Source organism: Capra hircus, chromosome 19 (genome assembly GCF_001704415.2).
Source record: "Capra hircus breed San Clemente chromosome 19, ASM170441v1, whole genome shotgun sequence".
Lineage (NCBI taxonomy): Eukaryota > Metazoa > Chordata > Mammalia > Artiodactyla > Bovidae > Capra > Capra hircus.
Window position 1 is genome coordinate 41684279 of NC_030826.1, and position 23776 is coordinate 41708054.

Sequence of the window (23776 nt, forward strand, 5' to 3'; positions counted from 1 at the left end):
CAGCAAAAGCAAAGTTGTATATCAAGATACACAAGACTAATCATGCAAATCAGACTCATAACTGCAAGTGAGAGGTATTACTTAAACACTAAGCTCATGACTGACATTCTCAATATGTACACTGGGCTTTTTTTTTTTTTTTAAACCGTGGTGGGGTAGCTATACTCAAAGGATATCCATTTCAAGATCTAAGCAGCCTCACTTAAAGTTATATACAGTTCTTACTTTTTGATATAGTCAATTCCCCTCTTTTCCTTCTACAAAACAAAAGCAACAACAACAAAAAAGGTTTACTTAAATACATGTTAAGCTGCCTTTTTAAAGCTGTATTTTTAACTGCTTAAATTGTCAAATGTAATCTTCAGTTTTCATTAAAAAGGAAATTTCTTTCCTAAAGAGCCATTTCAGGCTGGTCATCATAATCAGAACCTTTCCAAATGCTGAGGGATGTTATTTCTAGTTTAAAATTTCAGAATGTCAGCCTTGAACAGATTTAAGCAAATCTGGTTTCTTTCCTTATTAACAAGTTAGTTAGGATATTTTAGAAACACAAGTTATCGATGTGAAATCACACATGTGAATTCAAATATGAAAATTAGGAATTCAGTGGTCAGGAACCCTGCACACATGATCATGCAAGGAAGGACTTACCCTCTCTTTCCAGCCATGGCCTAGGCTGCCTGCTGAGTTAAAAAACAACAGTTTCAATCATGTTTTCAAAACCAGATTATACCTAAATCTTATGAGTTATGGCTTCTGCTACATCATGTGAAAAAAAGACAACCTTACAAGTAACTTGGTAATGGCTATCTCAGAAGACATCTCTGATACAAAAAAAAAAAAGGGCAGTTAAAAAAAACTGACATCACACCCTCCTGGAAAGAAACTGGTACCTTACTGAGCTACTAAATTATTTCAACACCATCAAGAAAAGGAAGTTTGCTAGTACAGTCTATCAGAGAGAAATGAGAACACCATTCAATGAGCTTTTGTCTTGCATAGACCTCTCACAACTAATCAGCAATTCTCAGAATCTAATAACTTTTACTAAAATAGCCCCAAATGAATCGAAATTGAGGAAATGGTAGAGATGGGGTAGGATAATATATCCTCATATAGAAATAGACTTGCAGTTTCCCACCCCTACCCTGGACTAAATTAAATGCATTTAAAGTAGATTTCCAACACATTTTCAAAAAATGTTCTTAGGCAAGGATACCAATTTAGAAATTTCAGGTAATTTCTTAGAATTGAGTCCAAGGGTAAGCATTAATAGTCCTGCAGCACACTGCAAGCCAAAATTCCTGGTTGTGCTTTTTCTTCTGATGTTTGATCCAACTGCTAAGAACTATAATGAACTAACTGGGGGAAAAAAAAATTACTGCACTTGGAATTTACCTTCTAGAATAGTATTCCAGAATGTCCAAGAAGGTAGAAACATTCTGAAAGAAACAAGAAAAGTATACTGGACCCCACACTTCAAACCACTACAGCAGGAGTTTCTTACATTAACTGAACGCCAAAGGTCAACCTATGTGATAATTTGCATACTGCCTGGGCACAGGTGAGAAGATCACAAGAATGTATTAGAATAAATAAAAGATAACCACAGTGATCAATTTTTAAGAGCCGTAATTATGTGCCCAAATGTTGTAGTCTCGGCTCAGGCAAAGTTTCAATGAAGGTCTAGGGCAAACGGATAAAATATTATAATAATCCAGGTTGAGAAATAATAAGGCTTCTCTTTAGCAACATTTCCCTAAACTGTTAGTTCCTTCCTTCCTATTTTGAAAAGTTTCTTTTAGAAAGGAATGATGAGGATTCCATATAATATGCATTAGAGCAAAATTTAAAACTAAAGGCATTGAGTGTCGATTGTCATAGGCATTATTTATACTCAGTAACTTATCTTCAAATAACTCCTGAAAAAAGCATTTTAAAATTTTTCAATGCCTTTGATTTCTTACTCTAGACTAGTAATATTTTTCTGCTTAGAGAAACAAATTTCAAAGATATAACTTCCTCTGTAATCAATTCATCAGCTAAAGATCAGTACTCTTGCTAACCACCATTATCTCAGAGTGATAGCCTGAAGTTTACAACAGAGATGCTAAAGAAATGAAAAATATTCCACAAATGCCAATCACAAATTTCTCATCAGTCCTGTCTTCTAGAAATAAACAAGATAGTATTGCAAGATAAACAAAGACAACAAAATAGCAATGCAAACATTGTGAAATCATCTTGCTGAAACATTGTGCTTTTTCCTTCAGACTTCAACCTCACTATTGCACATTCCTCCTATAGATGAGGGCTCAATGCATGTATTCTGATCTTGTCAAAACCAACCATTCAGGAAAAAAAATGAAAAAGATTATCAAAATAAACGTGCAAATAAAATCGGTGCTTAAAGCATGTTCAAAACATAAGCCCCTAAAACAAAGAAGTTATAAACTGTTGGCAGAAAAACAACCAAGTAACTACACCTGGTTTTTCCATTTATCTTTAATAAGATCTTATTTTGCCAACATACACACAAACCAACAACAGATCAAGACGGCAAACTGACAAAAATTACCACGTACTGAATTGATTTTCCCATTCTTCAGTTTTTAACTGTATTTCATTTATATGGGGTGATAATCCATTCATGTAGAAAATAAGTTATTGACCTACATTTTCAAGTAACAGTCTGGGTATCTTCAGCCTCATGAAAAGGTCTGTGTTAAGCATGCATCAAAGAACCTAGCATTCTATCTGAGAGCTTGGCACTCGCCGCATGTTTAGGGCATGTCGATGTATTTCTTGCATCTGTCTGATCCTGTCCTTCTGCCACATTAAGTTTTGAGGCATAGGATATCTCTGAGTGCCATGCAAGTACCGGTATGGGATTCTCACGTGGCAGGCAGTGGCTCGACAACGGGGTTGTGGCATGGGAGGAAGAAGCATCCACCGCTTTCTCTCAGCACAGTATCGGTAGGCTTCTTTCCTATACTGTTTGTCTATATCATCACTGTTTTTCCAGCCTCCAATAATGAAAACGTCATCTCTGTAATAGCAGATGGCCGCTCCTTCAATGCTTAGGACTTCCGGGGGTAAACTTTCAAGGATCTCATCAGAAACCTGGTTGGCGATTTTTCGTATCGCCTCTTCGTTTTCTAAAGAATAACTCTTGGGGCAGCATGAGGCTGTTTGATAAAAGTTTGAGTTGACCACAGACATTTGGAAAAAGCAGTAATTGTCAATAAGCGGCAAAGATTCCACATCTTGCCACTGTCGAGTCTCCGTGTCATAGCAAGTAATGACAGCCTTTAATCCATCTTCAGTGTCCCGGTCCACAGGAGTGCGGGCAGCAATGTACACAAACCGGTCTTCAATGGCGAGCGCTTTCACATCCCGAAGAATCTTTGGTGCCGATTCCAAGTTGTGCCATTTATCTAGCTCGGGATTATAAACAGTCACATCTTTAAAACCGGGACTGAAGTTGCCATGTCCGCCAATGCTGTAGAGCTTCCCCTTGACTTCTGTTAGCCCAAAAGAATGCTTCCTTGTCATCAGACTACAAACGTGTTCCCAGGTATTCAAATTTGGATTATACCTTTCCACAGTTTTAGCGAACCCTGGTTCCATTGACCCAGCAACATACACGTAGGATTCTGTTACTGCAACAGCATGTCCATCAAGGTGATTATGGATATGCGGTAGGTTTACCCATCTGTCCTCATCGACAAAATATCCTACACATTCACTTAAATAGTCCCCTCCTTCTGACACGCCTCCAATAACCATGATCACGTCCATGTTTTGCCCATAGCGAGGTAATAATGAGACATGAGAAGCAGGATGCTGGAATGTGCCAGACTGTATGTTCTCAGCTCTCAGAGCGTGCCTCTCCACTGCATCGGCCACCAACTTGACGCAAACTTCATTATTGGCCACCAGCCTCTCTGGTTTGACATGACGAGTAAGGTAAGTAGGTTTCATCTGGGACAATCTGAGCAATTTAAAAAGTTCTTCAAAGTATCTCTCTCTCTCTTCAGCATTTCTCTGAACCCACTTCAAAACTGTTTCAAATAGAACCTCTTCAGAATCAACTGTGATCTCCAAGTCTGACAGCCAGTCTCGGATGAGGTGGAAAGGTAAAGTATAAAATTCCTCATCCTGAATTACTTTGTGGAAGTTTCTCCGTATCATATCCGCCGCTTTCAGAGCAAGCTGGCTTAGGGTATACATGTGAGCTAAGCTATGAATGGCCACACAATTAGAGAGATGAAGCTTTTTCTTGAGAAATTCTCCACAAAACTCTTTTAAACGAATTAATAGGAACCTAAAACCAAGAAAAAGAGGAAGGATTAATTTTCAAATGTGCATACTTTGAAAATGCTCTCTGAGAACATCTAAATTATACAAACTGAAATATAAGTTTCCTCTCACTTCATTCACAACACTTGAAAAAAAAAAAAGCAAATCCTCCCAAATTAAACAGGATTGTGTGGGAAAGTATGTTTAAAAGTATATATAAAAATCATATTTATATATTTTATTCACATTAGTTTACATGTAATTATATTATACAGAATTTTGTGATACACACACAAAATGGAGTTTTGGATTATGTAAGGTATTTCAGAACATATCCTTTAATAAAAAACAACAGTCCTACACTCTGTTTCCACTGTAATTTACCCTTGGCAAAGGCAAACCTCAATCCAAATTTGTCTGTGCCCTCCTGCCCAAGTCCCTGGCTAGCAACCAGTCTCTTCTTAGATAAGGCTGGGTCTCAGTGAAGAGACTTCCTTAAACATCAACTACATGGTATAAAAACTGTGACTCCTGGGAGGCTGTGTGGTCGGATTTCAGAGGGAATGGCAGTGCAGGCTTTGTGTCAGAGGTTTTAATCTTCTCATCACCAGAGCTTTCTCCGAGTAACCCAGGGATGGAGGCAGGAGTGGTGCTCAGGGGTTTTGTCCTGAGGTGGGTTCTCATTAAAGCAGGAGTGGCAAGGCAAACTCAAAGATCTGAAGAAGCCAAGAAATAAAACAACAGAAAATGTGTAGGCCCGTCCACATTAAAAAGAAAAGCGGTTTGGCATGTAGCTGACTAGATGTTGTTGGCTCACATAAATTAATCTGGCAGAATTAAGCCCTAAGGGTGGCCAATGTGAGACTACTGCTAAGGAGTAAGGGCATGGCAACCCACTCCAGTATACCTGCCTGGAGAATCGCATGGACGGAGGAACCTAGAGGGCTGAGTCCACAGGGTTGCAGAGTTGGACACGACTGCAGCGATTTAGCACACACACTAAGGATTAAATCTCCAGAATGGAAAACATAACTTAAGAATGACTTCACCAGTTAGTCCAGGCCTCTCTCACTTCAGTAACTACTACTATGATTACTGTGCTTAGTAACTAACTGACTTGTGATATGAAGATGAATTTCAAGACAGGTTCCCTTTACCCTCTTTAGGGAGCACATGATCTCAGACATAAGACAAAGACAAGGCAGAGTGGTTAAGAGCTCTAGTGGCTCTCAAATATGCCTGGGTACCAGGATCACTCTTTCTTGGGCTTCCCCACCTTCTACTTGTGATTTTTGGCAGGTGCTCCAGGTAAGCCAACACATATTTCCTTGGACAGGTGTTTGGAAACACTGCTCTATGAAAACAATAGCTGCCTGTCAGATACTAGGCATGTGTCACATGACGGGGATCATGCTGGGCACTTCCTATTATAGCTTTACAGTGTAAGTGCCCTGCAAGGTAGGTATGATCAACAGACAGACTACATGGGGGAGGAGGGGTTGTAAAGGAATCCTGCCTCAAAGCTGATGGGTAAGACTGGTGGTGATGGTTGCAGGGCATAGTGTCAAATACAAAGTGGCTACTCAGCAACTGACATATGGAGAGAAGTTAAAGTTTTAAGTAAATTGTCTGGGGGTGTTCTCTCCTCTCCTCACCCAAGTCTCCAGTAAAGGAGGAGAGAACAGTAAACCTGAAAGAACACACGCTCACATGACAGAAGAAAACAGAGCTGGAGTGAGTGCAATGACCCTTCTCCATCCATGTGCATTCAACAAACCACCCCTTGCAGACACACACCTGCCACATTCCACCCCACCCTCAAACAGATGACCCAGTATCATGCTTTGAGAAAACAGAAGCAATCAGGCAAAAACCTCATTTTCCCATTATCCAATCCTTTTTATTTTTCCAGCCACATCGAGAGGCTTGGAGGATCTTAGTTCTTCAACCAGAGCTTCAATCTGGGTCCCAGCAGTGAAAGCCATGAGTCCTAATCCCTAGACCACCAGAGAATTCCCTCCCACTATTCAACCTGTCTGCCTACAGCTGTACCCTATACTCTGCCTTCCCAGTCCCACTTCTCCACTTCTAATATGGATTCTATACCCTTCTTGGTTTCAAAGACTCTGGCCTTTATAACATCAATTCTCCTCTTCCACAGATTCATTTTCATCAGCACACAAACACACTCCAGGATCTCTCAGGTTGTGTGCGTGCGTGCTTAGTCACTCAGTCGAGTCCCCAACTCTTTCGCGACCCCATGGACTGTAGCCTGCCAGGCTACAGGTAATTTTCCAGACAAGAATACTGGAGTGGGTTGCCATTTCCTCCTCCAGAGATCTTCCCGACCCAGGGATCGAACCCAGGTCTCCTGCGCCTCCTGCATTGGCAGGCGGATTCTTTACCACTGAATCACCGGGGAAACCCATCTCCTAGCTTACAGAGGGAAAAAGACCTCCCTGGATGACTCCTCACACAGGCCCATGAGTATCATTTTTCTGATCCTCTTGACAGACTATTTCTTAAATACTATTTTTTAAAGATACTGTATTATTTGGCTGCTTGGGGTTATCTTTTAGTTGTGGCACATGGGATCTAGGTCCCAGACCAGGATAGAACCAGGGCCCCTTGCACTGGAAGTGCAGCATTTTAGCCACTGGACCACCAGACAAGTCCCAATGGTCAGACGTAAATGGCTCCTGTCAGTGCCATCAATGACCTCTATTATCACCAAATCCAATGATCACTTACAAGTGACAGCGTTGCCATGATTGGCTGCTCCCTCCTTGATACACTCTAGCCTTCCATGGGATCAGGTGCTCTGCTGGTGTCTCTTTAACATTCTGGAGAACCCCAGGGCTCAGTCCTTCGAGTTCTCTTTTCTAGCTACACTCTCTTCCTAAGCAGTTTTATCCAGTCCCAAAGCTTTAATTACCATCTACATGCTAATTTCCTCCCAATCTCTAGCTCCCAATGCTCTTCCATCCAATGTCCTATTAGACATCCAGTAGAAGACGTTTCCTGGACCAAAAACCAAACACTTCCTCCCAAACACTTTCCTGCACTTTTCCACATCTTAATCAATAATAACTCCATCTTTCCAATGGGTCAAAAACCCAGCAGTCTTTACCCTCATCCCTCACATCAAATCCACTGGCAAATTTCTCTCCTCTGCTTTCAAAATACATCTAGAATCAAAGCATTTCTCATCACTTTTACTTCTCCCTCCTCAGACCAAGCCTCTACCACCTCTGTAACAACCTCCTAGTCTCTCTGCTTATGTCCTTGCAGCCCCTTCCCCGCCACCTCATACTTTTTCTCAACACAGAAGAATTCTCCAAATCAGAATGCATCATTACTCTACCCTAAACCTTCCCATGTTACTCAGAGTAGGAGCCCAAGTCCTTCCACAGGCTGACACAGCCCTGTGGGATCTGGATCCATCCCCATTACAACCCTCAGGCCTCTCCTACTTCTCTTCTCTTGCCCGGCATCCCTCTGATCCAGCCACACTGGCCTTTTGCTATTCTCACAACTGAAGAGACTTACCAGCAGCAACCTCCAGAGAAGCTCCATCTCAGGGTCTTTGCACCTGAGACGTCCCCTACCTGAAACACTCTTAACCACACCTCTTTCAATTCTTTGCAAATGTCTTTTTCTTCAGGAGGATTTCTCTATCCATTCAATTTAAAAAACAGCTTCTTTACATCAACGTTTCCTGTATGACCCACCATCCTTTATTTTTCAAAATAGCTAGAGCAATCATCCAACAGGCTGTTTTATTTGCCATCCATCTACTTATGTAAGTGCAATGCGGAAAGGGACTCTTGTCTATTTTGTTCACTGCTAAATCCCCAGATGCTCAGAACCCAGTGGCTGACTCAGGAGGCAGTTGTTCAAATAACAAATATGCACATAGGATACTGCCCCAAAAGGCTCCTCCCCATCTCCAAACTGCATTCACCTGCTTCCTAAATAGTTTCTGGAATATCCATCTGGGCCCTCTAAAACCCATTTTCCACAGTAGCAGAATCATCTTAAAAATATTTCAGTCAAATCATTTCTTTAGCCAGCTTCACATCACCTTGTAAAATCCAAACTCCTTTATCCAACGCATTTCACACACCCTTCTCTCTTTCACCCCCTAGATCACTGAATTTTCCTTTTTTACTTCTCTAAGCCAAACGAGATGCGGGGCCTTTGCACTATCTGCCAGGAATGGTCATTCCCCATCTTTGCATGGCCAGGATTCCCTTGCCATTTAAAGGTCGGTTTAAATGTCACCTCCTGAGAAAGGTCTTTATGCAATGACTATCCTTTTAAAATGTCAACACTGTACTCATTAAAGGCGGACTTTTTCATTGTCTTTGTCTCTTCACCTGGAGACACGACCCCTCGCCTGACTGGCCGGCTGCACCCTGTGTGCCCAGCGCAGTGGCAGCCCCACAACACGCAGCAGGCGCTCAATAAGTATCAAACGAATCCACTTCGTTAGGGCTCACTCGAGCCTACCCAGGGCACTGCCCTCCCCGCCTTTTCCCGCGCCCTCCCTGGATGCGGCCCGCGGTCCGCGAGCATCTCCACCCCCGCCCTCCGCATCCCGCCTGCGTCCCCTACCTGTCGGCCAACTCCAGCACCTCGTGCACGCTGCCCGTGCTGACGCGGATGCGCCCCGTGTACATGTATTCGATAACGGCTTCCACCGTGTCGGGTTCGGGCCCGGGCTCGGAACTCCACTTGCGCATCTCCACCCGACCCGAGCGGGACTCGGAGAACTGACCCGACAGCAGGGGCGTGAAGTACTCCGTGGCGGCGGCCAGCACCGAGCGGTGGGCCCGGAACTCTCGGCCCCCCGCACCGCCGAAGCACAAGGTGATGTCGCAGAAGAGGCCCTGGCGCCGCTGTTCGTTCTGCCTCCACGACAGCTCCGAGCAGTGAGAGCTGCACTCGAAATCCTCGGCCTCCGGGCCCGGGTCGCCCCCGCTCGCCTCCATTGCAGACAAACCAGGCCCAGGCCCGAAGTCCACCGTGCCGCTACCTCTGACTTCGGCGGCTAGCCCCGCGGAGCCGGCGGCGGCTGTCTCCATGCTCTCCATCTCCAGCACCTGCAGAGATGCTGCCGCCGCCGCCGCTGCCGCCGCCGCCACAGCCGCAGCCGCCATCTTGACGCCGCCGCGCCCGACTCCTCAGTCCCCGAACGATTCTGCCGTTCTGGTGCGACACAGAGGGATTCTGGGAATAAAGAGTGGGCGTGGGGCGGAGCCAGCCGCCGCTGGGTCTGCGCACGCGCCGCCGCGCCTGTCCTTAGGCGTCCGTCTCTGGTAAGGGGCGACTGTTGTGCTCCCGTTATGACTGTCTTCCCCGAAGGCCTCCCATCCACATCCCCATTTGGACGATGGCTCTTTCCTCCTCCTAGAGAGCAGCGTGTTCTTCGTGGTCGTTTTGTGCAACAAAAACCACCTTAGACCCTTACCCATTAGTGTCTTGGGTGGCACCGTTGGATTTTTATTTAAAGGTTTAGAATGGCCTTGGAGTAAAAATGGAAAAGAAAAAAGACTTGAGACTGAGCCCCAGTTAAGTGGATGAGGGTGAGCAAATAACTTACTGTCTTTGAACTAATTTTTCTTTTAAAAACGGAATACTAACTTGGCAGATCTCTGTGAAGGTTAAATGAGGTTTTTAACCTTCAGGTGTTTTTACAAAGTGCTTGGTCCACAATTACTGGTCCATACATACTTGTTTAAATGATGAATAAAAGCCACTTTGAGGCTTCAGGCAAGGGAATGGCTTAATCAGATGCACCTTTAAAAATACCTCTAGTGGGCTGCTTGGAGAGTGGGCTGTAAGGAGACAAAACTAGAACAAAGGGCACTAAGTTAGCAGACCCGATACGGACAGATCAGTTATTTAAAGGATAAATCTATAGGACTTGCCAACCAGAGAAGTAAAAGGATGCCTTCCAGGTGTTTGGCTTGAGTATCTAAGTAAACCTTTGGTTTCCATTCACTGAGAAATGGGAGGCACAATTTCACAGAAGATACTGGGGTTTATTTTGAAGATAGTATCCTTTTAAAATCTATTTATCTGTCTGCACCTGGTGGCGTGCTGGATCTTACTTCCCGGACCAGGGATGGAGCCCAGGGCTGCTGGCAGTGAGATTGGGCAGTCCCAAACACCGGACTGCCAGGGGAATTCCCTTGATTCTTCTTTAAGAGATGTATGAACTTTTTTTTTTTTAAGATCTTATTTATTTTTGATTGTGAGCTATCTTTGTTGCTGCACTTGGGCCTTCCCTGGTTGCAGCGTGGGCTTCTCACTGTAGTGGCTTCTTGGTGCGGAACACAGGCTCCAGGCACTCAGGCTCAGGCTCTAGAGCGTGGGTTCAGTAGCTGTAGGACATGGGCTTTAGTTGCTCCTCAGCATGTGGAATCTTCCCAGACCAGGGATTGAACCTGTGTCTCCTGCAGCACTGGCAGGGAGATACCCATCTACTGTACCATCAGCAAAGTCCGTGGATGAACACTTTAAAACTGCCATGTAGTAAAACTTAGTAAGTACACTTCAAAGGAATGCAGATGAAAATATATGGATGACATGAGATGGCAGTCAGTGTTACTATAGAGTTTATTTAAACCAAACTATGATAATACAGAGGAAAGACTGAGGTGGCAGCTGCCTGGAATCTTTGTGGATTACAGATGCAAACTGGCTGGAGAAGAGTCAATAACAGACAAAAGTCAGGTGCATAAATACAGAGAACATAAGACACAAGACATTTCACAGCTTTTTGCTTTGCGCTTCCATTTTAAACATATGTATGTTACAAGTTTACATTTTAAATGACCACTCCCCATACTCTGTAACAATGGCTAAGGACGCAGTGGCCCCATTCCCCCTGACACAAGCAGACACTGGTCTGCAACAGGGAGATACCAAACAAACTCCTAACACACAACATACAAAAAGATCTTAAAAAAAAAAAATCAGATTAATACAATGCTATTCAGGTTATATGAGGAAGAAAAGGGAAAAAATAAGATATTAGGGGTAGAGGTCCTTTAAATGGAAAGTATCTTGAGGTCTTAAAAGTATCATTCCCTTCCTTCAAGGGAAAACCTTTTTTTTTTTTTTTTTTTTTTAAGCTAATGGAAAAAGTAAAAGAAAGCAACATTGTAACACCCTCCAATGAGGAAGAACACTATCCTGACAGTGCTTAGATGCTTCCATATAATAAATATAGCAGGTAGCAGAGCAAATGTCACAAGTATTGGCTGGGTTCTTATTTCTATGCTTATAAAAAAAAATATTAAGCTTCTTTGTGTAGACTGAACAGTGTTAGCCTGTGGATGTTGGTCTTCAATGTCTGTACACTGGGGGCTGTTTATACTCCAGGCCCATCCTTTAAGCAAGCTCCAGTGCCAGATGTCTGTGGCTATTTCCCAAGGTTAAGAGTTCTCATCCTCACTTTATTGTAATAGGGTTCCTGGCTCTGTTACATGCTCATGTGTTCCGGAAGAACATATGAAATATCATCCCATGGGTGACGGTAGAGCCCCTGCTTCAGCCTCTTCTGATCAAGATAGTGTCCTAAAACAGAGCAAACGCATCTTTTAAGAACTGGTGAGTGTTGAATTTTGGTGAGGGAGAGAAGACAAGGAAGGGAAATCTTACTAATACACACAAAAATGGGGAAGTACATCTAGATCCATACCACAGGTAGATGTTTGCATTGGTAAAAGGAACTGTTGGATTTCATTCTGTTTTCCTAGGCTAGCAATCAAACTCATTTCCAAGAAAAAAAGGAACAAAGATAAAGCGGAAGTTAAACAAAGGAAGAATTAGCAAAATGATCAAAACAATGTGACATCTCTCTGATAGAAACTGGCCTGGGGAATTCCCTGGTGGTCCAGTGGTTAGGACCGAGATTTGACCCAGCTTGAGGAACTAAGATCTTGCAAACTGTGCAGGACAGCCTAAGAAAGAAAGAAGCTAGCCACGTAAGTAAGTGGTATACCTGAACCACGGAGTAAAACAAACAAACAAAAAACCGAAACCAAACAGACTCTTACTACTAACTTACCAATGAAGCCCATACTCCTTCCCAGCACAAAGATGCCGTTGAGGGCTCCAATGTCAATATATTCATCAGCTTCCTCCCTGTAACACACAATCCACTTGTAGTTTTCAGATGGCTCACATGACTGCCCTCCTCCCCACAGACACTATAATTTCTGCCCAGGAATGAGAAGCTAGCTGTCTTTGGACTCTAATTAGTAAAGGGAGGGTGTTCTGGGTGGTAGGCGTAGAGGCAGTTCTTAATGCTCTCTCATGAACGTGCATTGCTCTTGGAGTTGGGAGGAATCACCCAGAAAAATCAATAAACGTTAGGAGGAAGAAAATAGCTGCAAGCTCACCGAGTGAAGGACCCGCAGTGTCTAAGCATGTCTACAAATGCGACTCCAATTAAACCGTCTACATTCAGGATAAGGTTTGGTTTCTGGGAAGGCAAAAAAAAAAAAAACGCATTTGTCATTATTACTCATTTTTGTTCTGCATGATGTTCCACTATTACTACTAAAACTACTACTGTGAATTCCTGACTGCTATTTTAAAACCTCCCACCAACACATCCCAGTTTATAGGAGAGACTGTCTTGATTTCTAAGGTCTAGCAGAGGACTCTCGTTGACACTGAGTATGTGTCAACTTAGTTAAGCAACAGAAACAAAAATCTTTCAGAAAACCGGGTGCGATTTTAGCGCACAATCAAACTGTGACTTGGCAGTCATTTTCTCCAAGAAATTCACGCAAAACCCTGATTTGGGAATTAGGAACATTTTCTTTTACCTTGGAGGTGGTAATCTTCTCTACTTCCAGCGCATAGTCGAGCAGGGGGGTGGCAGGGAAGTGCTGTCTGACATAATCTTTGAGAATCTGCACGCGCATGTCTGGATTGTTGATCTAGGAAGTGATCCAAAGTTAGAGGAACCACTCTGACACGGCTGTTAAAAGACATGTTCCTGGGACTCCCCTGGTTGTCCAGTGGTTAAGACACCGCACTTCCACTGCAAGGGGCCTGGGTTTGATCCCTGGTGGAGAAACTAAGACCTCGCATGACACAGGCCAAAAAAAGGGGCGTGTGCTTGCTTGTGTCACAGGTAGACACAGCTGTACGTGTCATATCCACTGCTGTGAGGTTTAAGGTTTCTGATGTCCTCTCCTATTTGAGCCTCAAAACCACCTGAGATGTGGAGATACTGGATAAATTAGCCATGGATCCTACAGGGTCAAGCAGCAGGGCGCAGGACTTCCCTGGCAGTCCAGTGGCTAGAACTCTGCGCTTTCACTGCCGGGAGCCCAGGTTCAATCCTCAGTTGAGGAACTAAAATCTCAGGCCGAGCAGCACGGCCAAAAACCAAACCAAACAACAAACAAAAAAAAAACCCCAAAGCAGTATGCACCTTCCAGCGGGAAGTCTGAGGTTCTAGCCACTAGCCACACTGCTCATCAGCAACCTAGTCAAGATGTAACCAAGTTCTACAAAGTTCTTAGTTTTTAACTAAGTAAGCACATGTTGGCAGTGGGGCAGCAAAGCACCCCTGAAATTCCAAGAAACCCTCTGGACCTGCAATGAGTGTAGATGAACTCTCGGTTCAGAGACCCATACTAGGCGGTCCCATCAGCAGGGGCGTGAGACGGACTGGGTGCCAAGTCCCAATACCACAGTGACCTCCTCCCTTGGCCAAGACACACAGGCCAGAATGGACTCCAGCAAGGAACGCACCCAAAGACGGCATGGCAGCACAGGCGCGACGCTGGCTAGGCAAGGTGCCCCATGCTGTGCGTGGGCCGTCTGCCTGGGAGCTGGGGGTGGTGGCCCAAGTTCTGCGAGGCCCAGATGGGATGTCCCTCAGCAGAAACCACTGTCTCCGGCCCAGTCTTTGCCATCCAGCCACCTCTGGACTTACTCTGCACTGGCCCAGCGTGGGGATGCCGGGATGAATGCAGGATCCTCTTGTATTAATCCGAGTCATACACTCCACTTAGGCCAGCAGAGTGACTAACTCGCTGAGGTTCCTGGAGCGGTGGAGCCATGGACCCTGAACTGTCCCTGTGGGGGCCCAAGCAGCTGCCACTTCTTCTTCTCTCATTCTCTTTGATTTCTAAACATAACTTGGCCCCAGGAGCCACTGAGATTTTTGGAGTTGTTACCCCAATCTGCAGCATTATCTAGTGACTGATATGTCTGTCCCCTTAACCCTGACCTTAGTCCTTTCTCCTGTAAGAGTCACCTGGGAAGCTAAAGTTACCAAGGTCCTAGTTCATCACATTTTCACACCACAACTGAACATGACAGACACTGTTTTGGGGCAGTCTGTTTTATAATGGGAAAAAGAGCTGGCTCAGTGTCGGCATCTGTCAGCAAAGCTTTTGCCTGCTGGGAGCCAAGAGCCCGGCTGTGCTCCACACCCCGCTGACCCAGGGCCTGAAGGAGAAAGACAACTCACCGACTTCACTCGGTGACCAATGCCCATGATAAGCTTTCCTTCCTTCTTCATCTTGTTCACGAACTCCATGGGGATGATGCCGCTGTCAAAGGCCTTGCTGAACATCTTGGCTGCTGCATCCAGGGCACCCCCAAACCGGTCGCCCTGTGGGAGGAGCCAGCCCATGTCACTCCAAGCTGTCAGTCTCCTTCGGCTTCTCGGGATGATCCAGAGTTCCCCCAACAGCCCCCGGCATGGGGTCTCACACGCCATGGCTCCCTCTAGGACTGCAATGCAGCCAAGTGGCATGATGCCAACCAAAGTCCCCACTGTTCACCTCCTAGGATGACAATACTCACGATGGTGAGCAGTCCCGAGGTAAGGCTGGAGACCAGGTCCTTGCCGGCCCGAGCACAGATGATGGTGTTATGAGCCCCAGAGACGGCAGGCCCGTGATCAGCTGTCACCATCAGGCACATCTCTATGAACTGGCAAGAGTATTTGGGCAACCTGGAGGAGGGCGAGGACAGGGGAGGGGACATGAGAACTGGAACAAAGGTGAGGGGCTGAACAGGAGATACACTGATGAGGCCACAGTCCTCCTGTTTCCCATCTCCTTGAACAAGTCACTCAAACTCTAGAAGGGCAACAAACCCCCAATCCAGGTCTAACACTGTCTTACAACTCCAAGGCAGAACTCTTTGATCCCTGAGTGGCTCTGAATGTTGCTGATATCAAATACTGCTTTTAAAATTGAGCTTAGCAAGCAGGGCTTGAAACCTCTTTGGGCAGTTTTCTTCAGCTGAGCTGCTGCGACAGGATGGGACCTGTGTTGGCAGTTACTACTCTCCACGTGCCAGGCAGGGGAGGTGAGGGCCCTGGTCCCTTTCACAGTGCACAGCGATCAACCTCCCACTGATGATTAAGAACAAAGTCTGGGGAGTTCCCTGGTGGTCTAGTGGTTAGGACTCCACACTTTCACTGCTTGGGCAGGTTCCATCCCAGATTGGGAAATTAAGATACCACAAAGTGTGTAGCACAATTTAAAAAAAACAAAAAAAAAAAACGAAAACCCACAAAACAAAATACCCACAAGTCTGGAGCTGTGGGGACGCAAGAGCACATACAGTGAGACCTGTCAGGTATTACAAGCCTTGAACTTTTCCCAGGAAGGGCTCAAGGCAGGACCAAGACCCATCTTCTCGGAGGTGAGACCAGGACACACACCAAGATTTCCACCTGGCTTTCTGCCCAGGACCACTCCAAGGCAGGGCTCTGTGACTACCTATTCATCAGCCTCCTTGCCCAGCTGTCAGTCCCAGGGGAGGGCTGAGCTTGGGAGTTGCAGAGAAAACCGATTTTTCCCCCCATGCAAGCTGATAAGACACAGATTCAGAGGACACACTATAAGGTACTTTCTGCCTGTTGAGCAACTCCACCAGGCCTGCACTCTTTAAGCCACTAGGTGCATCCAGACCTTCTGTGCTAACCCTGACCTTTCTCTCAACAGGCCTGCATTCAACTCTGGCCCATTTCCTTAAAAGTTCCCAAGGGAAAGATCCTTGATCCAAGATCCTTGATGAGGTCACTGCTTTCTACTTCTGTTGGTTCAGGCTGGCCTTTCCATCCTTGGAAGACTTAGGAACCTGTATCTCTTTCCTCTGACCTTTCCACTGATCTGTGGCCAGAAAGTTTGGCCCTGGACATGTTCCCCAAAGCTGCCCACTCCCACTCCCTTGGCAGGGGAGGAAAATGAACGCTGAATCACAAGGCCCTACCCTCTTCTGCCCTCCATGCCTCACCTTTTCTGGAACCAGAGGAGGCCGAGGACCCCGCCAATGCCCATCTCCTCCTTGAAGACCTCGGTGATGGGCATGCCCGCGTAGATAAGCTCCTGTCCTCGCTCGTCACAGATGCTGGTCATGAACGAGGCAGGTTTGCGGATCAAGCCCAACTCCTGAGCAGAGATGGGGGCAGAGACAAGCAGGGCTGTGGTGACCAGAGGTTCTCCCAGAACGTCCTCACTATCTGTGCCCAGAACCAGTGTCCCAGGTCTTAAATACTGGTGGCCAAGCAACAACTCTCAAAGTCCTCCCGAGAAGGAATCACAAAGCCCTTTGATTAGATCACTTGGGGCAAGAAAATAGGAGCAATCACTCCACGGCACCTGCTCAGCCTGGCCTGTTTCTTGTCTTTACTGAATGTGTGTGGACTCAGGCAGGGCACTTAGCTGTTGGCATCCAGGAGTTCCTTTTAACTTCACAACAGAGTAACCAGCCCCAGGTCACCTGGCTAAGAAATGGAAGAATGACTCCAAAGGGACAATTTTTAAATACTTCACACATAGCTGCTAGTCCCCCAGCAAAATGTAATGAGGCACGTGGCTGGGGAGGTGGAGAATCCCCTCAACATGCCCTTTTCCACCGGGAGAGCAATGAGGTCCTGAATCTTCCATTTTCAGAGTCGGGGTACAAGGCAGGCAGTGCCAGCTAATTGTCCAAGCCCATTTCTTTAGTTATCCCTTCTGAACTTAAGATATGCCTCTAATTATATCTTAATTATAGAAGCAACAGGAATACACTCTCCTTTCAAGAAATCGACACTAGAACAAACGAAGTCATGTTGCCTTTGCCCTCCACCCCACCCACCCTGGTTTTCTGATTTCATGTCTGTTAGTTTGGTGAACATTTTTCTGGACCTTTCTTTCTCTGATTTTAGGTACACACATGGACACATGGAGAACAGACATCATTTTGCATGCCTACATTTTTCATACTCATAATAGAAACACTGTTCTACAATGCACTATTTATTCAATGAATCTGAGTGCTACACATGTTAGCATATACCTAGATCAAGTTCATTCCGTTTAACTGCTGTCGAGTATCCCCTCATGACAACCCCACATGTCGGCCATTCCTCCACCAATGACCATCAGCTCAAAAAATATTCTTGAACATATGTGTACATGCAAGCATTTCCTTCAGGGAGCTTTCCAGACAGGGAATTGCTGGGTCATACGGTATGAGCGCTGTTATACTGAATTGATGTTATCCACGTGCCTTTCAGAGAGGTCACGCCAACGCTACTCCCACAACCAACGAATCAACATACCAGCCTCATCGTGTGTGCCAAGTCGCTTCAGTCATGCCCAACTCTTTGCAACCCTATGGACGGTAGCCCACCAGGCTCCTCTGTCTATGGGACTCTCCAGGCAAAGAATACTGGAGTGGGTTGCCATGCCCTCCTCCAGGGGATCTTCCTGACTCAAAGCTTGAACCCACATCGCCTGTGGCTCCTGCATTGTTGGCAGATTCTTTAGCGCTGAACCACCAGGGAAGCCCCTCCACCCTCTTCACACCCATACAAACAATATATCAGAGAATTTTTTTTTTGGTCTTTTTTGGTCCTACAGGCTGACCTGTAGGAGATAACTGGTATCGCAGTTTCTACTTTGGTTTCTTTTATAAGGAGTGAAGCTGAGCAACTCTTCATGTTGAAAGAACAGCTCCTACCCATTGTTCTAATGGGTTATTGGTCTTTTAAAAATGGATTTCTAAGAGATCTTGTAGATAAGAGAATTTGCTCTATATCTATGTCCCTGCCTTAGACAAGTAGCCTGAAATCTCTTAGCAGGTGCAGATAGCTCTAGAGGACATTGTCTGTCCCCAGCCCCTGTTTCCAGGTTAGGCCACACCACTGTGGGAGGTACACGCTGCCCTTGCCCCCTCCTGGGCCCTGCATCTGTTTCTCTGGCTGGTCAGAAGGGGCCACCTCACAAGCTCCAGCATACCTCAGCCACACACATGGTTAGGGACAACGCGGGGCACCTACCCGGGCCCAAGAGTAGTCCATGGGTACCGTGGGGGGCGGAACCTCCTGGGCAGGTACAATGACTCCTCTGGCCACGAGATCCTCGTACACGGACCTGGGAGGCAGGAAAACGGAGAAGAGACATCCACATGGATTTCATTCTTCTGGGCTCTTCTAGGGCATCTCTCGAATGCTCTTCCATCTAACCCCAGAGATTCCCAGCCCTGTATCCCCCCTTGTCAGCAGCTTACCCTTACCAGGTGGATTCCCAAAAACTAAATGAAAACAGGTTCTAGCCAAGACCGGCCCCACTACCTCTGAACGGGACCTTAGAGAAGGCTGAGTCTGGAGGCCAAGGAAGGCCAGAGGGGAGGAACAGGAAGAGACAACAGCTCATGTTTGGATGAATGTTCCTACACTTGTCTCTCATTCATGGCCCACCAAGTAGGTAGGCTCAGCAACTGAATGTTTTAAGCCCAGTCTGAACAGCCTGAAACTGCTGCTTTTAGAAATAAGTTAGAAAAAAAGAAAGCCAAAAAGGAAAGATTCTGGACCATCTGAAGAGCTGCCTTAGACGCCTGAGAGAGACCAGCCATACTGGACACCTGTATTTAGGCAAGGCTGCTGCCCTGGCGAGGGACTGGGAAAGGGGCAGGGAGGTGCCACCCTCCCCAGGTTCACTTACTGGATGATTTCTCCAAGCTCATCGAAGCTCCGGGGCACAAACACTCCGGCCTCCTTCAAGGCCTGGTTCTTGGCAACTGCAGTTTCGGAAGCCTGATTGGCACAAGCTCCAGCATGGCCGAACTGGACCTGGAATGCAAAGAAGAACGGCTTTAGCAGGCCAGTCAATCCCTAAGAGAGAGAAGGCCCCTGAGGATGTTGGCACTGATTACAGGCCAGACCCCATTCAATGCTCTATGTCAGCGGTCCCCCACTTTTCTGGCACCAGGGGCCAGTTTTGTGGAAGACAATTTTCCCACAGACCAGGGGGTGTCGGGGCGGGGGTGGTGGTGGTGATAGTCTCGGGATGACCCAAGTGCATTACATTCACTGTGCATTTTATTTCTATTATTATTACATCAGTTCCACCTCAGCTCATCCGGCATCAGATCCTGGAGACTGGGGACCCTTGCTCTACGTGAATCACTTCAGGCCCCCAGAAGCCTCACTGAATAGGTGCGCTGGCTGACTCTCAGGCACAGATGAGACTCTGAGGCACCAAGAAGTTCAAGAGCTTACTCAAGGTCACACAGCTGGGGCACTGGAGCCAGGATACGAGACCAACTCCACAAACACCTTCCTCTGGCTTCCCATGGGGCACTTACTGGGTAGGGGTGGAGATAAGGGGACACAGGGTAGCAGTCAGTTTGGGGCAACTGTGAGAAGTTACACCCTGCCAAGCTGCGGAGCTCGTAAGTGTGACCTCACTGTCCTGCACGTACTTTGGATGAAGTATGTACCCTTACTAAACAAAACAGAACCCCAGAAGATTTCCTGTAAAAATCCAAATTTCCACTCTTTTTTAAAAAGAAAAGCCACATTTTGCACCATTTGGCCTATATTCCCACACAGCAACAATCAAAGGGAGCTAATTAGCTATTGCCCCCTTCCACCTGAGCATGAACTAAGATTAAACTATAAACCCAATGGAATATGGGGTAGGGAGCTGGTTATGGGGAGAGAAGGAAGAAAAAAACCAATCAAAAGAGCTATGTGGTAACTGTATCAAAGAGATTAACTTAATGAAATATGGTGCAAAACTCTTATCAGGGCAGGTGTGATAATCATATCTTCCCTGTTTAAATAACACTTCATATGTGCGCTCATGCTTAGTCACTCAGTCGTGTCTCACTTGGACTCTTGCGACCCCATAGACTGTAGCCTGCCAGGCTCCTCTGTCCATGGGATTCTCCAGGAAGGAATACCAGCATGGGTTGCCATTTCCTTCTCCAGGGGATCTTCCCAACCCAGGGATTGAACCCAAGGCTCTTGCATTGCAGTCGGACTCTTTAAACACTGAGCTACAAGGGAAGCCCAAAAGAACACTGCCTCCAGGCACTTTTCTAAAAGCTTCACAAATGTCATCATTTAGTACCTACAACTGTTTCCTCTCAACAAGGAAGTGGAAGCACAGAGCAATAGAGTAACTTGCCAAGGTCACACAGGCGGTATGTGGCAGCATTTAAACCAGACAATGAATGTGGCCTAAGTTGTTTTCTTCTTTTAATTTTATCATTATTTTTTTTTGGCTGTGCTGCACAGCACGTGGGTCTTAGTTCCCTGGCCAGGGATCAAACCCACAGCCCCTGCATTGGAAGTGCAAAGTCTTAACCACTGGGACTACCAGGGAAGTCCCAGAGCTGAAGTGTTAAAAAGGTAAGCCAGAACTGCTCTTTGGTTAGCAAGGCTTGAAGACACATGCTTCGAAGCAAGGTCCCAGGGCCTTCTGTACAGAACTTAACCTGCGTGGGTAGCTGGGTGTGAAGAAGAGACTGTGCGTTCACATAAACTCAACGAACACCAGACTTAAAGAAGTTAAGCAAGTTTAACTCAGATTTCTCAGAGCTAAAGCTTTTAAAAGGGAGATAATGAAATCTGAGTATGTTCAGAATTTATAGAAGCTTCCTTTTCATTGGTTTTTGTTTTGTTTTGAGGACCATCGCTACAGGACTCTGATGGCTCAGCAGTTAAGAATCCACCTGCAGTGCAGGAGACCCGGGTTCAATCCTTGGATCAGGAAGATCCCCTGGAGGAGGGCATGGCAACCCACTCTGGTATTCCTGCCTGGAGAATCCCACGGACAGAGGAGCCTGGCAGGCTACAGTCCATGGGGTCACATAGAGTTGGACATGACTAAGCGAATCAGCAGCGGCAGCTATGGGACCAGCGTTTTGGGACACCGCCATCCTACCACTGTCCTCTTATCTCTACTCCCAATTCTTCTTCTTCTTTTTTTAATATACCTGCTATGTTTTAATTTATTCTTGGCTGCCCTGGGTCTTGTGTTGCTTTGTGCGGGCTTTCTCTAGCTGTGACAAGTGGGGGCTACTCTCTAGTTGAGATGTGCGGGCTTCTCATTGCCATGGCTTCTGTTTTGAGGAGCACAGGCTCAGCAGCTGTAGCTTAGTTGCTCTGCAACATGAGGAATCTGTCCTGATTATGGATCAAACTCGTGTCCGCTGCACTGGCAGGCGGATTCCTATCCCCTGTACCACCAGGGAAGTCCCATCTCCCGGTTCTCAGTTCCATTTCCCCAAGGCACTGAACTGAGGATGTTGTGTGGTGTACCTATCTCACCTCCTCTATGGGGCAGAGAGCTCTGCAAGGTCATGAGACCTGTTCAAGGAATCAAAAAACACTTAGCAGCTGGACCATCACGGTACCACTCTATGTTCGTGTATTCTTAAAACTACATAAAGAAAGTTTTTTTTTTTAATGAATAAAAAGCAAAAATAAAACACCTTGAGGGCTTCCCAGGCGGCTCAGGGGTAAAGAATCCACCTGTCATTGCAGGAAACACGGGTTCCATCCCTGATCCGAGAAGATTCCCACATGCCTTGGAGCAACTAAGCCACAACTACTGAGCCCACGCGCTGCAGCTGCTGAAGTCCTCGCAACCTAGCGCCTGCGCTTCTCAACAAGAGGAGCCCCCGCAGTGAGAAGCCCGCACACCGCCACTAGAGGAAAAGCCCTTCAGTACTAAAGACCCAGGACAGCCAAAAGTAATCATTTTTAACCCCCTCCCCCCCCAAAAAGCAAAATACTTCAAGGACCTGCCCTACCCCGAGGGTGATGATGAGCACCTGCCCAGAAACAAATGAGCAGGGTCCTCACCTTCTTGGAGGGGTCCTCAGCATGCTGGGGGCTGCCGTAAAGCAGAGCTGGTTAAGAGAAAGCCTGCAGGGGTGGGAGGAACTATTTTCAGATGTTGTAGTGGAACGGACTTCCCTGGTGGCTCAGACGGTAAAGCGTCTGTCTACAATGTGGGAGACCCGGGTTCGATCCCTGGGTCGGGAAGATCCCCTGGGGAAGGAAATGGCAATCCACTCCAGTACTATTGCCTGGAAAATCCCATGGCCAGAGGAGCCTGGTGGGCTGCAGTCCATGGGGTCACAGAGAGTTGGACACGACGGAGCGATGCTGGGAAGTAGCATTGTGTGAGTTCTAGAACTAGTTCTAGTGGAACGGAGAGCAGCCACGAAGAAACAGACTAAGGAACGGCTTCATGGAACAGGCGTGTTGAAGCCTGGAAACCAGTATTTGCTAAGACCTGTATGTGCCACACCTTTACAATTAATTACCTTCTTAACTTAGCCACACAGCAACCCCGAATCATCCCCCCAACGCCTCTTTTTCATGGCCACATCAGTTTACAATTACCTTCTTAATTTAGCCACACAGCAATCCCGAATCATCCCCCCAACGCCTCTTTTTCATGGCCGCATCAGGCAGCATGTGGGATCTTAGTTCCCTGAACAGGTATCGAACCTATTGCCCCCTTGCAGTGTGGAGTCTTAGCCACTGGGCCGGCAGGGAAGTCCTTCAGAATCATCTCCTTTCTACAGCTCAGGAAAATGAGGTACAGAGAGGCGAAACGACTCGCCCCAGTCATACAGATCCACCAGGAGCTAACTCTCAGGCCTGTGGAAGTGGAGCTCAGCCCTGGAGGATGGGCAAGATACATGACCCGCTCCCTTCCCTTTCATCTATTCAGAAAAAAGATACACACACGCCCAGTTCACAGTTACACAAAGTGGATCCTAAGGTAAGCATCTGCCACAACCTGCCCCTTCTTGGATCCCACATGAACCCTTTCTACATCGACATCTCAAGATCCACCTTGTTCTTCTACTCAGTGTTCTATTACATGGTCATGCCATGAGGACACAACACAGTCCCCTCCCATCCAGTGTTGGGTGTTTCCATGTCTTGCCATCACCACATGGCAGCAAATATCCTCCAAGTACACATACTTCTCAACAGTTCTGCACGCACATCCACCAAGTAAATTAGCAGAAACTGAGCTGCTAGTTCACAGGAGAGGTACATTTTACACCCGGACAAACAGTTCTATTTGGAGGTGACAGGAATCTGAAGGAGAAAGGCAATCAACCTAAGGGGAAAGGGTAGTGTGACAGGCTTACTGGAAGGAAGAACCGAGGGTGGCCGTAC

The 23776-nt window shown here is 46.4% G+C and overlaps 2 protein-coding genes across 6 annotated transcripts in view; both read right to left on the bottom strand.

Moving 5' to 3' along the window:
- KLHL11 (kelch like family member 11) lies at positions 2560–9531 on the bottom strand. Its single transcript, XM_005693832.3, has 2 exons — positions 8920–9531; positions 2560–4327 (listed from the first exon to the last, which is right to left on the bottom strand). The coding sequence occupies exons 1-2, from the start codon at positions 9462–9464 to the stop codon at positions 2746–2748; spliced, it is 2127 nt and encodes a 708-aa protein (XP_005693889.3). The 5' UTR covers positions 9465–9531; the 3' UTR covers positions 2560–2745.
- The window catches only part of ACLY (ATP citrate lyase), a 42629-nt gene continuing 29761 nt past the window's right edge, over positions 10909–23776 (bottom strand). For 4 of the 5 annotated variants that reach the window (XM_005693833.3, XM_013972417.2, XM_013972416.2 and 1 more), the window contains 9 exons: positions 19287–19414; positions 18623–18716; positions 16591–16745; positions 15148–15298; positions 14810–14953; positions 13149–13262; positions 12717–12799; positions 12383–12459; positions 10909–11889 (listed from right to left, as the gene is read on the bottom strand). In XM_005693833.3, coding sequence (XP_005693890.1) covers positions 11795–11889; positions 12383–12459; positions 12717–12799; positions 13149–13262; positions 14810–14953; positions 15148–15298; positions 16591–16745; positions 18623–18716; positions 19287–19414 — 1041 coding nt within the window. In that variant the 3' untranslated portion in view covers positions 10909–11794. The remainder of the gene's footprint in view (positions 11890–12382; positions 12460–12716; positions 12800–13148; positions 13263–14809; positions 14954–15147; positions 15299–16590; positions 16746–18622; positions 18717–19286; positions 19415–23776) is intronic. The other variant, XM_005693834.3, reaches the window with a different exon arrangement.

What these genes read in the sequence shown, in the direction of transcription:
- KLHL11 (XM_005693832.3), bottom strand. Translation starts at nt 9,464, where the DNA reads ATGGCGGCTGCGGCTGTGGCGGCGGCGGCAGCGGCGGCGGCGGCAGCA. An exon ending in GTGCTGGAGTTGGCCGACAG is followed by an intron (nt 4,328 to 8,919) that starts GTAGGGGACGCA and finishes TCTTGGTTTTAG; the next exon opens with GTTCCTATTAATTCGTTTAA.